We start from the raw sequence: 15,665 nt of genomic DNA on the forward strand, positions 1-15,665 counted from the left end.
ACACGGCATCTATTGCACGTCTGTCCGTCCTGGGAGAGGGATCCCTCCTCTGTTGCTCTCCCTGAGGTTTCTCCCATTTTCCCTTTAAACTGTGGGTTTTCTTCGGAAGTTTTTCCTTGTACGATGTGAGGGTCTAAGGACAGAGGGTGTCGTATTGTCATACTGATATTTTGTACAAACTGTGAAGTCCACTGGGACAAATGTAACATTTGTGATATTGGGCTATATAAATAAATATTGATTGATTGAAATAATAAAGAAAAAAACATAGCATGACAGGAATAGCATACTTAATGACATACCCTCCGAAAAAGTACACGTCCCACCGTCCGGGACGTGTTATTTACAATATCGGACAAGTAGATCTTTCAATTGACTTGTCCGGCGGACAAGTGACGTTTTTCGCCCTGATTTATTGACAAATTATTGATACATTCAGTTTACAAAAGGCAGAACTCATTCGCAAATTGTACGTGTCCGCCATTGTTAGTTTAGAAATGTTAGTTTCGGTTCTGCTTGTCGATTCCTAAATGCATCTCGCCGCTTTCTGTACAGTTAGACGGGGCGGGTGGGAAGTGTAGCACAGTGGTCGGGTTGGGAAGCAAAACTCGGTTCCGAGTAGGAACAAATAACAATTGTCCGGTACCGGGATTAATAAGAGTTGTGAGGACAGGAAGCGAGGCCGAGCCCCGCGGACCGCAGCTCTCTCTCTCTATGCTCAGTGTCTCTCTCTCTCTCTCTCTCTCTCTCTCTCTCTCTCTCTCTCTCTCTCTCTCTCTCTCTCTCTCTCTCTCTCTCTCTCTCAGATGATTGGTCGTGCTTTTTACAGTACCACGGCTTCCACAGATGACATTTTTTTATGGATTTGTTGTCAAAGCACTTCAGATACTGTTGTGTTCCTGCTAGTTCCCGGTCCTCCTATGTCCCTGATGCTGGACAGCCAATCAGAGACAGAAATGACCCTCCGCTGGACGCCACCTGACCGTCCCAATGGAGTCCTCAATGGAGTCCTCAATGGATATGCCCTGCAGTACCAACAGAGTGAGCATTGTTACCCCTGTTCTACAAATATCAGGCTAGGGCTGCACGATATATCGTGTTGTGACGATAATCGCGATATGCGCATTCACATCGCAGGACGTGTGCGATATTAAGTAGGCAAATTAACTTAAACCAATCACCAATCACAATCAAATCTCCAAAGCAAACGGACCCGGTGATTAAAGGTAAAAACACTGAATAAAGTAGTTTCATGTGTTTCTCCAGTTCGGCGCTGCTAACCGAGCTAGCTCAGCTTGTTGCTCTGATAACTTAAGATCCAGACGTCCGTGACTAAAATCCTTCATCCGGTTAAATATAGTTAGAAAAATACCAATTGTATAGCTTTAAAGTCCAAGAAAAGATGGTTTGCGGACAAAAAAAACGGTCTTTTCTTCAATTCCTGTATTTTTTTATATCGCATGGGAAAAACATCGCAATGTCAGTTTTTTCCAATATCGTGCAGCCCTATATCAGGCACGTTAATTATCCTGTTTGTGGTTTTATGCTGCATCAAATACACCAAGACCGTCAGCAGTGTGACTGACACCAACCAATACTTTTCAAATCAGTAATGCTAGAAACATGTCAAAGCATAGCCTCCTAATGATGCTCATCAGTCAGACTATGTGTCACCAATAACGAACCATGTTGAAGATCAAGTGGTGGTTGAATATTTGTTCTGCTGTCGGTGATCAGTTGTGGAGAGTGAGGACAGCCCCCTGCAGTTAGAGGCAATAGACGACCCCACAGCCACTCACTTCACCCTGAAGGGCCTGGACCGCCACAGCCACTACCGTTTCTTCCTGAAGGGGCGCACTGCTGTCGGGGATGGAGAGGCCATCATGAGGGAGGGTGCCACCACGCTGGATGGAGGTACAACCCCGATTAACACAAGACCAAATTAGAGTAAAGAAATACAGTCCTTCTTTTTTCCTGAAAGGGAGGGGACACATGTTTATGTATAAAAGACATGAAGAAGTGGATTTTACATAATAGGTGACCTTTAAAGTGCGATCCCAGGCAACATGTTCGCAGTCAATATGGGGCATCATTACACCTCCAATACTTGGTTTGAATGATCAAGCATCAAGTTATGTTTTTATTTAATGGTGTATATTTTTGTTTCTTGTATATCTTTTTTTTGCTATATTAATTATATTATTTTTCCTCCAGCCCTGAAGCCTCATCGCCACCAGACCTGAAAGAGGACTCAGAGCAGCTGCCATCAACGTCACATTATAACACAAGTTAACTCAAGACACTTTACCCGCATTTGCTCCCGTGGGTAATGTCCACAGTAATGACATTTACATGTGTAATATGTGTAATATGTAATTGTAAAGCGCTTTGAGCACCTGTAAAAGCGCTCTAATAAAAATGTAATGCATTATTATTATTAAGTTACAATCCAAACTCATCAGCAGGTCATGATAAACAATCCTCAGTCAAATCCTCCGGACGTTCAGGAGATCAGGAGACGAGAAACGGAGCAGGAATGTTCCTGAAAAGAATCATAATATCCTGGGTATAGTGAGACGCATTGAAGCAGAGATGTTTTAGAAAAGATGCCACTACTCTGGGATCTGAATCTAACACTGAATACTTTATTTTTAACTCTATTCTTATACATTTTCTATTTTGAAAGTCCTCTGCAAAATGTCTGCACCTGTTCTTGCTCAAATAAACAACCGTTGTCAGTTGTCATTCATGGTGCTGTATTATGCTAATATTCTGTATGCTTTGTTTCACTGATGAAAGGCTGATGTATCTTTGGCTCAGATTGCACAAAAAAATAGTATGATGTTGGATGATACAAAACCTGTGGTTAATGTAAATGTAGTTCAATTGTTCAAATTGCATGTTCTCAATACCATGACAGTTTTATTTCTCTCAGAAATGAACAAAAACAAGCACAAGTGGTCACTCAGGAATTAAGGTATACAATTGTTGGGCTTTTTAACTTTTGCACAATTTAATGAATTCTGTCAATTTCATATTAAGAAAAGCAATAAATACGACGGACATTTTGAGGAAGCGTCATTTTGTGTATGAATTATTTTGCTGTATAATCAAATTATTAATTCCAAATTCTGTTTTTTTGTTTTCAAATTGAAGGCTACATTTGATATTATCATGTTAAGACCTGAATGTTTTGATCATGACAAGTCAACCAATACAGAAAAGCATCCCAACATGTTTGAACTACAGTGCAGGAAAATAAAATTAACAGTCTCTTCTCGCTGCTCTAGTTCTGTAGTGGGACCAGCCCGATGACGTCATTGTAAACAAACATGGCGGACCCTTGTCGGCTTTGCAGCTAGCTCTTATGACATATTTATCTAAAACCGTCCTCTACGTTAACTAGTGTGTACTTTATAACAGATGGAAACCGCGTATCTCTTTAGGACCAGTTGGACTAATGTGTCGTGGCACCAATAGCTGTTGAAAACGGACAACAGGTGATGAAATGTGACGTTTTCTCAGAGCCAGTTTAGCTTGTAGGTTACCAAGGCAACGTTAGGAACAACCGTTAGATAGCCGTTTGACTGTTGTTGTTTTATTTACTAAATGTGCTGTTTCTTTAGAAGAGGATCGATTATTTCAGATATCTTAAATGCCGAATCAAAGTACAAAGTAATGTTGAGCTGGACAGTTTTAATATACACAGTTAAATCAAGCTGTGTGCAGTGACAGCAGAGGAGGGAGAAGTACTCAGATCTTGTACTTGAGTAAAAGTAAAAGTAGGCTACCAGAGAGTATGAATACTCTGTGACAAGTAAAAGTAGAAAAGTATTATTATCAATATATACTTAAAGTACAAGTAAAAGTAGTCGTTGTGCAGACTGGTCCATTTCAGAATAATATATATGATATGTTTTATAATGATTGATCATGAAAGTGTTCTCAAAGCTGGTGAAGGTGCAGCTAGTCTGAATGACTTTGTAGACTGCAGGGTAGCTTGTGAATTTACTCCAGGTGGAACTAAAGTCTGATTCAACACTTGATTAGATTTCACATCATTCATCCACATCTGTAAAGTAACTAAAGGTATTCAATACATGTAGTGGAGTAAAAGTACACCATTCACCTCTGAACTGTAGTGGAGTAGAAGTACAAAGTATCAGAAAATGTATATACTCGGGTAAAGTACTACTGTCTCTAAATTGTAAGTGTACAGTACTTGAGTAAATGTACTTATCTACTTTACACCACTGCGTGACAGGAAGACATGGAGCAGTACAGTATTCTGGGTCGGATCGGAGAAGGAGCTCACGGCATCGTCTTCAAGGCAAAACACATCGAGGTAAACAACTGGTCAACAACACAAACAATTACTGTTGCTTACAGCTTTATCACTTAATCAATTGTTTGATTTGATGCAAGACAGAAAAGTTTATTTCCCAAAACTATCTTTACTGTTAGCTTTGGACTGATTGCCAGACAAAACAAGACATTTAATATGTTCAACTTTGGGAAGATTTAACTGGACACTTTAAAAAAAAAATGTCACTTGTTTTGAATCAGAGAAAAGAGGGATTTTATTGTCATCCATCTGTGTACGGTCCAAAAACACAAAACGTGTTTTCCTAGTTCTCGTTAAAAATATAAATGTAGCCTGTTTCTTGAAATCAGACACAACTTCATGTTACTCTCCGACCAATTGAATGATCACACAGATGTCAGATAATAGTACTGACATCCTGAAGGGAAGAGGACCATATAGCAGTTACTAAATCTGTGCATATTACTCTCAGTACTTTTCTTTATTGATAGTGAAAGTACAGATGTGTGTGTTGTGTGTCAGACAGGAGAGACGGTGGCCCTAAAGAAAGTGGCTCTGAGGCGGCTGGAGGACGGCATCCCAAACCAGGCTCTGAGGGAGATCAAGGCTCTGCAGGAGATCGAGGACAACGAGCATGTGAGTGTCAGAGGACGCCATCTTACCCTTTCATTATCCTAGTGACCTTCAGAGTAACATCCTATCGTTAACAAACTAAATAAGAGATGGACGGTAGCCATAAGACAGCAGTACTTTTAAATCTCATCACAGTTTTTGAATTTATTTTTGTATTAATCAATTTATTGAACATGTCAGAAACATTTTTTATAATAATAATTATAACAAAGAGATGCAATAAAACAACAAAAAACGTTCAAGGTACAAACAGATTTAAATAAATAGATTCTCAAATAGTCTCTGTCATGTTCAACAGGGGCAAGAAGAAGCTTAAAAATACTTTTCTAGTCCTCCCCCCTCTAGCGTACATTTTTCTTGAAAATAAAAGATTAGATCATCGTCATCGGCGTCATGTTGTAAACAAATACTTTTTAGAAAATAAATAACTTTTACAACGACAAGAAATAACAAGTATGAGTTCACAGGTCCTTCTCATAACCATTAATGATTTGGTTTCTAAATACTAGTTTTAGTTTTGATAAACTTGTACATTATTTCAGCTCATCATTACTGTTATTCCACATGTCAACACCTTTTGTTGTGATGCACTGAAGTGTTGAATTTGTTCGTATGGAAGGTTTTTCCCACTCTCTTCCTCCTCCTCCTCTTCCTCAGGTGGTGAAGCTGAAGGACGTCTTTCCTCACGGTACAGGCTTCGTCCTGGTGTTTGACTTTATGCTCTCAGACCTGTCCGAGGTCATCAGGAACTCTCAGCGACCTCTGACTCCGGCACAGGTCAAAGGTTACATGATGATGCTGCTGAAGGGCGTGGCCTTCCTGCATCACAACAACATCATGCACCGGGTGAGAGGAGGGTACGGGGATGGAGGAAAGGAAGATTTATTTTTCATTTTGACCCGAGTTTTGGTTTTGAAGCCCTTCACAATAAAAACCCAGACAATAGTTCTTACTGACGGTGTGTGTGGGTGTGTGTGTGTGTGTGTGTGTGCGTGCGTGCATGTGTGTGTGTGTGTAGGACCTGAAGCCAGCGAACCTCCTCATCAGTTCTTCCGGTCATCTGAAGATCGCAGATTTTGGTTTGGCCAGATTGTTCAGTGAGCTGGGAGACAGACTGTACAGCCATCAGGTGGCCACCAGGTAACTAACACACATTTTTATTTATTATTAGGTATTGTTGCAAACGTCCCACACTAGCAACAATAGTTTAGTTTATTAAAAATACACACACAAACAGCTTAAACCAGTCAAACCAGCCTCCACTTTTAGAATGTCGTCCGTGTCACTTCCATAAGAAAGCTAAATGTAACAATATGTAATAATGCAGCATTTAATATTTGTGTGTGTTCAGGTGGTACAGAGCTCCTGAGCTGCTGTACGGAGCCAGAAAGTACGACGAGGGAGTCGATCTGTGGTGAGAAAACTACTGAAAATACTCTGAATACTGCTACATAAACATATAACAAATACACATATTTAAATGAAAAAAGTAACACAAACTGAATGATGTAGTGCACTACCCAGAGCTCAGCAGCAGGTGGAGCTATTGCCCCATGCAGAACGAGGGAATACATTCAAAGAAATCTTACTTGTGTGTGTTCCTGTAGTCCTTCAGAATAAAAGCCCTGGTGTGTGTGTGTGTGTGTGTGTGTGTGTGTGTGTGTGTGTGTGTGTGTGTGTGTGTGTGTGTGTGTGTGTGTGTGTGTGTGTGTGTGTGTGTGTGTGTGTGTGTGTGTGTGTGTGTGTGTGTGTGTGTGTGTGTGTGTGTGTGTGTGTGTGTGTGTGTGTGTGGCCTAGCATTACTATACTTGTGGGGACCTAAATCTGTGGACACAGTCACGTGTGGGGACTCTCCTCCCTTATGGGGACAAAATAGAATCATTAATTTTAGGGTGAAGACTTGGTTAGGTTAAGGGTAAAGTTAAGGGTAAGGGTTAGGCATGTGTTGGTTATGGTAAAGGATAAGTCTCCAGGAAATGCATGTACGTCAATGTAATGTCCCCTGAAGTATACATGGTATGTGTGTGTGTGTGTGCGTGTGTGTGTGTGTGTGTGTGTGTGTTTCAGGGCGGTGGGCTGTATTTTCGGGGAGCTGCTGAACGCGTCTCCTCTGTTTCCGGGAGAGAACGACATCGAGCAGCTGTGTTGTGTCCTCAGAGTCCTGGGAACACCAACTCAGGAAAGCTGGCCTGTAAGATCCATTATCAGCAGACAAGAGGCCTCATAAATCCATACATCTAAACTAACATATACATTTAGGTGGTAACATAACATATGAAATGTTATCATTGGTCAAGTCTGTTCAGTTTTTAATTACATCTATATAAGTTAAATATGTACTTCTGTGACAACATCATTGTGTTGATGCTCTCTGTGTTTGGCGTCTCTCTCCAGGAGATCGTGGAGCTGCCAGATTACAATAAAATCACCTTTAAGGAGAATCCAGCGATCCCATTGGAGGAGATCGTCCCGACACGTCTCCTCAGGCCGTCGACCTGCTCAACAAGTTCCTGGTTTATCCGTCCAAAACAGCGCTGCTCCGCCAGAAAGGTAGGAAACAGGAAGTGACGTGTAGTAGATACAGAAGATGGAGTTCCTCAGGGCTCCCCATTAGGTCCCATTTCCTTTCCTGTGTCAGTGCATGTATTCACATTTTAGTCCAGAAACAAAATCATTCTTTAACTTCACTGTTTACGGACCCTTTGTCATAATACTGTGTTGGTACTGCATTTCGCCCACTATTGAATTGCATTGTGGGAAAAGTAGAATGCAGCATATCTCCCCCTTTGATGTTCATATTTGGACCAATCTGTTTTTGATCTTTTCAAGGAACTGGACAGCATTGATGAGTTGGTTAGTTTATGAATTGATTGGTTAATTGATTGGTGGTCCTCCTCTGCAGGCTCTCCTCCATCCGTACTTCTTCTCCTCTCCTCTTCCTGCTCACCACTCTGAGCTGCCCATCCCTCAGAGGGGGGGTCGACCCCCCCGCCAGCGGCTGCAGGCTCCGCCCACTGACTTCTCCGTGGACCTGCCCCTGCAGAACAGTGTGGTAGACCCCGCGCTGCTGCAGGGCCACGCTTCCTGTCTCTGAACGACCAATCAGATTCCTCTCCCAGTGACTCTCTGATGATGTTTTTACATTGTATGTTTATTTATTTTGTTTGTGTTTCATTGACGTGTTTTCTTTTACTTTCTGAAGTGCGGAAGTGATTTGTTGAGGAACCTGTACATATCATTGTTCTTTCGTCACATTTCCTGTTGCTCTTCACTCAAATTTTCATAAAGTATTTCTGCGGTGAATAAAACAAGATGATAATATGATACATGAACGTGTGGAAGAGACTTTTATGAACTCTACAAGGACGAATCATTGCTATGGAAGTCCTCTCTGTTGCTGTTAAGGATGGCGTTGACACAAAGGTCACTATTATAATTTCTGAACAAAAATGTACCGTGAATATTATATTATTTATACTGTGTGTGCGTGCATGTGTCTCTCACAGCTCTCCTCTTCTGCCTCAGCAGTGGTTTGTTGTTGAGTTTCTGTCGGACGCCGCACCTGCAGCGTCTCGTCTCCACAGGGGGGCGCTGCTCGTCCCACAGCTCACACACACTCTCTGCTCTGAACACACACACACAACACACACACACCCCACATACACACACACACACACACACACACATCCAACAACACACACACACGTTACGGGAACTTCTCCTTTCTCATGCTGTATGATACCAATGTATTGTAAGTCACTTTGGATAAAAGCGTCAGCTAATGTAATGTAATATAGCATACCTTCTCACAGGTGCGAGCTCTGTGCCCTTCGAGAAACAACAAACCTCTCACTTTGGCTCTCAAGCAGTTATATTTGTGCCTTGCTCACATTTGACTCATTGACACAATGAGCATGGCGAATTGTCCGATTAGGCGATTTTCTGGTCACGAGGGGCTCTGGACACATTTTCGAACCAGATGAAGAGGAGATTGAACCAGATGAAGAGGAGATTGAACCAGATGAAGAGGAGATTGAATCAGATGAAGAGGAGATTGAACCAGATGAAGAGGAGATGAGGAAGAGTGGAGCACGGATAGAGGAAGATGAAGAGGAGATTTGAACCAGATGAAGAGGAGATTGAACCAGATGAAGAGGAGATGAACCAGATGAAGAGGAGATTGAAACCAGATGAAGAGGAGATAGAGGAAGATGAAGAGGAGATTGAACCAGATGAAGAGGAGATTGAACCAGATGAAGAGGAGATAGAGGAAGATGAAGAGGAGATAGAGGAAGATGTCTCAGAAATGGAAGACACCAGCGATCCAGACTATGAGCCTACAACCGACCAGGAAGAGCACCTGAGGGAGAGGCCCCTGAGGGAGAGGCCCCTGAGGGAGAGGCCCCTGAGATAGAGGCCCCTGAGGGAGAGGCCCCTGAGATAGAAGCCCCTGAGATAGAGGCCCCTGAGATAGAAGCCCCTGAGATAGAGGCCCCTGAGATAGAGGCCCCTGAGATAGAGGCCCCTGAGGGAGAGGCCCCTGAGGGAGAGGCCCCTGAGATAGAGGCCCCTGAGGGAGAGGCCCTGAGATAGAGGCCCCTGAGATAGAGGCCCCTGAGGGGAAGAGGCCCCTGAGATAGAGGCCCCTGATGGGAGAGGCCCCTGAGATTAGAGGCCCCACCTGATAGTTCTGTTATGGTACATTCTCTGTCAATAAATGTTCATTGAGGAAAACAGTATCAGTGTCTTATTGTTAATTTCATCACAGTGAATGCTGAGCTTGATGGGCCTCACCGGTGGTGCCGGTCCATGACATGAAACACTGGCTTGCTGTGTATCAATCAATACATCCCATACATCATTGGAACGGGAAGAATCTCAGCTACAACACTAACTAAACCATTTCCATCTCCAGTAAACACAGCCTACATGGCAAGCCATTTTCATAATATACAGTAATGTAAAATAAGCACTATCTTTGAAACTTATTGCCAAAAAAGAATATGAACATTCACCCCTGATGTCATTCCGTCTGTCATCCCTTGATTCTATCTTGCTGTGACTGTTCAAATGAGATGTCAACCATCACATGGATAAGAGGTTCTAGAGATATCACTGTGCAAAACACACCGGTCAATTGTGACCGAAAATAGCATGGGGAAGGGGGGTAAGACCGAACGCAAAAGAAGGGTTGAGTCTTTTTATTCTGAACCACCAGACAGAGTGTGTGGAGGAGACAAAGCAATGATAACAGCAACAATACAAACAACGGTAAACCATGTGGAAATGTATTGGTGATGCAATGCAAGCCACACCTCACAAAAGAAAATGTCTCTATAATTAAATGCAAGTACAACTAATAGTTGCCAACAATGAACAGCTCCATGCTACAAGCTACACATATTGATAATGCTATACTTTGTTCAAGTTGGCACCATATTTATTTACTTTTTAAACAACAGTGCTTTATTAACTATGCAATATAGATAATGCTTGCTGATAATGCTTGCTGATATTTCTCTTTGCGCAGGAGTAGAACGAGCACAACGCAAGCAGAAGATAGAAATACCCTCACAGTTGTACTTCAGTACTCGAGTTTTTGGTCAAATAAATGAAAAAAAGGTACATTTTGTGTCATTTGTCAAACATTTTGAAAAGGAACTTGACACGAACTGCCCCCTCCCTCACTTCCTGGTTTCTCCTTCAGAGCATCAGTCAAAGTTTACCGGAGACACATCATCTCCTGCAGCTCTGTGAGTATCAGCCCGCTCTCATATCAGCACGTAGTTCTATCTTTATTCATTTGGACCTTTTTGTTTAACTCTTGTATCTTTTTTCTCTGTGCTATGTAGGGTCATTCTTTTGTTGTCCTTTATCTTGTTTTTTTTATTAATTATCTCTTTGTTTTAAACTTTTTTAAATCATGTATTTGTTTGTCTTTTACCACTTATTTTATTATTTAATTTGTATTCTTTTCTCTGTCCCTCTTATATTTGTGTCACTTCTCATTACAACACAATTTGATTTACATATGTTTTTGCTCTCACTCTCATTTCTCTCCCTTTGTTATCTCCCACAGTGACGATCTGTCAGATTATTGCAGCTCTCTGATATGGTCCCCGACTGTTCTAACAAACTTGTACGAAACATCAATGTTCAACACAAAGGTCAGAATCACTTCTCACATTCACTCTGGTTCATACTGAGTATGGACATTTAAGGCTTTGGACCAAACCTCTCTTGTCCAAAACCAAAACCTGCTCACCAGTTTAACCTGGCTTTCATCAGATTTTAGGCTGTTTGAGCTCATAGTTTTAAGTTAGTTTTACTAAGGGAAAGACTTAACATAAACAGCAAAATAAAAAACAAATCAACAATTCTTTAATGAAGTTGAGAAACAAAGGAAAGGTATACATGTATATATGTATTGGGCTGGCGGTGTGGCGCAGTTGTCTAGTGCGGTGGTGTTGGGATCAATGGAGCACAGGTTCAAACCCCACTGCAGTCAGCATGTCGTTGTGTCCCTGAGACACTTCACCCCACACTTGCTCCTGTGGGATTGCCCACATATTGAGTATGTAAGTCGCTTTGGATAAAAGCGTCTACAAGTGACATGTAATGTAATATTTGATTAGAAACAGAAACTATGGATATCTACCTAAAACTTCAGAGGAGCTAGTGGACTGTCTTTAACTCATGAGTTGTGTCTGTTTATTGACTTTCATTTGTCCCACACTTCTCTTACTATAGTTAAGACTATCAACGAGTTTATTATGAATTTTGGAGCTCCGAGGCTGCCATAGCTGTTTTAAAACCTGCTAGAGGTGGACATCTGATAGAGAAAAAGAACGCTTATTCTGCAGCCATACAGGTATGTATTCCGTTCCTAATGCATATCAATCTGTTTTCTTGCAGGTTAGCCCCGCCCCCCTCACACACCTTCCTCCAATCACCAAGCATCTCCATGAGGCGGAGCGGCCAAACTTCATGAACTTGTTGGACGACTCCGGCTGTCAATCACTCAGCTCTGCTTATTCCTCCTTATATGGTCATCCTGCTGTGACTCCACCCCCTACACCTGGATGGAACAGTTACTATGGCAAACTGTTACCCCTCGCCATCATCCTTCTCTAATGATTGGTCGTTACCATGAAGTCTGTCGTGGGGGCGGGGGCCAAGCACCAGGTGAGCAATACACCTGTCTGACCTGCACCTGTCTGTGTGTTTGACGCAGGATATTCATGTTCTTGGGTGTGTGTGCGTGCGTGCGTGTGTGTGTGTGTTCAGAGCAGAGAGTGTGTGTGAGCTGTGGGACGAGCAGGGCCCCCCTGTGGAGACGAGACGCTGCAGGTCGTCACCTATGTAACACTTGCGGCCTCCGACAGAAACCCAACAACAAACCACTGCTGAGGCCGAAGAGGAGAGCTGTGAGACACACACACACACACACACACACACACACACACAACACACACACACACACACACACACACACACACACACACACACACACACACACACACACACACACACACACACACACACACACACACACACACACGTATAACACACTCACATCTGTATGTTGTTGAATAGGTGTAAAAAGGAGACATTGGGGTTTTAACATCATTAGCTTTGGCGCTGATTTATGAAAATGTTTTGATATAAATGTGTTTATTTAAATATAGTATATACTTACATTTGTTTCAGATTATGAATCAGAGAAAAGGAACTCAGTGCGTGAACTGTTTGACTGAAACTACAACGCTGTGGAGGAGGAACTCTGCAGGAGAACGGTGTGCAACGCCTGCGGCCTTTACTACAAACTACACCAGGTACTACAAAGTACACATCACACCTGCTAAGCTAACAGCAGCTAATGTTCAGCACCACAAGCCTAACATTTAACTTCTGGCTTCTGCATTTACGCTTTAACAATCATAACGTGGTGTTTATATATTGAGATGATCCTGCTAACGTTGTCCTTTCAGGTCAACAGGCCGCTGGCGATGAAGAAAGACAGAATCCAAACCAGAAACCGTAAAGTGACCAATAAGAATAAGAGGAGCAGGAGATTCGACCAATCAGATACTAGGCTGCCCTTTCTGGTCCCGCCCACCATCCCCATTCAAACAGCTGCCCTCTGACCTCGTCCTGACTGAGTTTCTGAATGGGACTTTCTGCATTGTTTACTTTGAACAAGTTACATGTTTTTAATAAACCTCTTACTGGGAAGTGATTCTGTAAATAAAATACGTTTAAAATGATTTCTTTCGTGGCACGTTTGGTTTCTTGTATCTGTGATTCAGTTTTCTGTCAACTAGAATACAAACAAAAGAGTTATTTCAAAAGTTATATTGAAATAAAATAACTATGTGGCTTTCCAGTCTTCCTACACAAGGAAAACGTCCCTGGTGACCTTTCCTCTCTCCACACACTATGGACTGTCCAATTAGGACACGATCAGTCGCATTAGTGTCAAATGGAAAAAACAAGCCTATAATCAGGTACACTGCAGTTCATGTACCGAGTCATACAAAACTGGACAGGAACGGTTCTTAATTGTTGAGCCGGTGTAGATTAGTGCCGAGTGAGCAGCGTTACAATTACAGTATAACACTTTTGACTGAAAGCAAACAGTAGATAAGTCATTTGGGTGCATTGATGACTTATTGACCATGAAGGCAGCATCTCCCTGCTTCCCTCGACGCAAAGTAAACGGGATTTATTTCTTAAAATAATCTCTCTGGCAAACAAGTTTATGATACTTACATATTTTTTCCTGCATCATAACCTCCACATAACACCACGTTAGGATGTTTTAAGTGTAAATGTAAATTTCCTGAAGTGAAAAGCTAACGTTAGGCTATAAGGCACACGTGTCAAACTCAAGGCCCGGGGCCAAATCAGGCCCGTGGTGGATTTAATTTCGGCCCGCAGGATAATTTCTAATTTCCTATTGGATCTGGCCCGCCGGTATATTGCACGCACACCTTCACTCCATCCTGAGGGTCTCCTCCGCTCAGAGCCTGAGCCCAAACATTGATGACCTTGCTCCCAAGATGAGACGCCAAGTGTCTGAACTAGCATCTCAGAGCAGCACACTGACTTTACATGTTTCCTTCTGCACTTTCTCTCTCACGACAACAGGGCATGTTTGGTTTTCTCTTTGAGGGAAATAGTTTTGTTGAAGCTGTTGTTGGCCTGTGGAGAAATGTACTCATAAGAAATGAAGCTGCAGATAGAGCCATAAGAAATTAATGTAACTGATTATTTAATGTTGTTTTTATAGGCAATCATTGAAGCTTTGTTAGTTCCAGGTTTAATATGTGCAGTAAGTTCATTTCAATACGTTCTGCAATAAACATTGAACCAGTCCGGCCCTCGACTAGTACCCATTATTATTTGTTTGGCCCACTGTGTATCTGAGTTTGACGCCCCTGCTCTAAAGGAACGACATCACGGTCACATGACTTCTTGTTAAGGCGTAGTCTGTCTTTCTGGTCCCTCTGCAGCCACGCAGTGTCGCATTAAAGAGGATTATTCTGCTTTATGTCAATAGTTTTGTTGTTTTCTTTTCTATTGTGAAATGTGCACAACCTAATCTCTAATCTGTGGAATCTAGAGCAGCATGATGTTAATTGCAGCTTGTTAGAGCCACTCATGTGCACTTTACACTAAAACAGGAGCCTTGTCCTGTTCACATCTGCACACATTTTGATGCCAAGCTTCCTGTTTTTTTATTAATTACTGCTGATTTATTTATTCTTCTTAGCTGTGGCTGAAATAGCTCCTCGTCCCGTGTGTGGCTCTTCAGCAGGAGTGCTTACTGCTATAGGAGCTGAAGCAGAGGCCCGTGTGCAGAGCATCATGTGTGGATGTGGAGGCAGTCTGTTGGTATCGCTCGTCTCTCTCTTCACCCCCTTCACCCTCCACCCCCTGCAGGCTGCCTGCTGGAGGCCGCTGTTGTGCAACGCAGGAGGCTTTTGGTTTTCCGGACCCAGAAAAAAAGGGCAAGAGAGGAAAGAAAGGGAGATGAACAGAAGGAACAGAGGGCGGTTGGTGTCGAGGCCGGCCAGACGCCGCTCTCTCTCTCTCTCTCTCTCTCTCTCCGGGCGAGGATTGTTCTGAGCTGCTGAGGGATGGAGATTAGCAACCACAACGCACACTATTATACACACCACACACACACACACACACACACACACACACACACACACACACACACACACACACACACACACACACACACACACAACACACACACACACACACACACACACACACCACACAACACACACACACACACACACACACCACACACACACCACACACACACACAACACACACACACACACACACACACACACACACAACACACACACACACCCACACACAACACACACACACCACACACTTAACGGTTGGTGAGTGTACAATTATTTAACATCTTGGTTGCGTTAAACCAGAATACACACATTTTGGATAGCCGAGCCCAAACCCACAGAAAGCGTTGGACTCATAATGAGGAAATAGGTGCGTTGAAGGTGCGTTCACAGACCAATTTGAGTCTGTTGCAATATAATTATTGTGCAATTGATATGGAGAGTTTGAGCACAGTATATGTGCTGTCGTGGGGAGAAAAACTGGGGTTTTGTTGAGAGAAACACAGGTAAACATGAGGTTAACATGAGCAGGAGACTGACGT

At 42.6% G+C, this 15,665-nt stretch overlaps 1 protein-coding gene and 1 long non-coding RNA gene across 2 annotated transcripts; both read left to right on the plus strand.

The window, feature by feature from the left end:
• The first annotated feature begins 3,328 nt into the window (after window positions 1-3,328).
• cdk20 (cyclin dependent kinase 20) lies at window positions 3,329-8,283 on the plus strand. Its single transcript, XM_034087644.1, is given in 11 exon segments — window positions 3,329-3,500; window positions 4,265-4,345; window positions 4,847-4,960; window positions 5,615-5,803; window positions 5,976-6,097; window positions 6,309-6,371; window positions 7,025-7,148; window positions 7,352-7,421; window positions 7,424-7,482; window positions 7,484-7,507; window positions 7,860-8,283. Coding segments are annotated over 10 exon segments (1,032 nt in total). The 5' UTR covers window positions 3,329-3,500; window positions 4,265-4,270; the 3' UTR covers window positions 8,052-8,283.
• Window positions 8,284-12,248: 3,965 nt separating this feature from the next.
• LOC117450176 (uncharacterized) lies at window positions 12,249-13,184 on the plus strand. Its single transcript, XR_011643485.1, has 3 exons — window positions 12,249-12,384; window positions 12,668-12,792; window positions 12,949-13,184. It is a non-coding gene; the product is annotated as an uncharacterized lncRNA (long non-coding RNA).
• The last annotated feature ends 2,481 nt before the right edge of the window (window positions 13,185-15,665 follow it).

This window comes from Pseudochaenichthys georgianus, chromosome 7 (genome assembly GCF_902827115.2).
Source record: "Pseudochaenichthys georgianus chromosome 7, fPseGeo1.2, whole genome shotgun sequence".
Lineage (NCBI taxonomy): Eukaryota > Metazoa > Chordata > Actinopteri > Perciformes > Channichthyidae > Pseudochaenichthys > Pseudochaenichthys georgianus.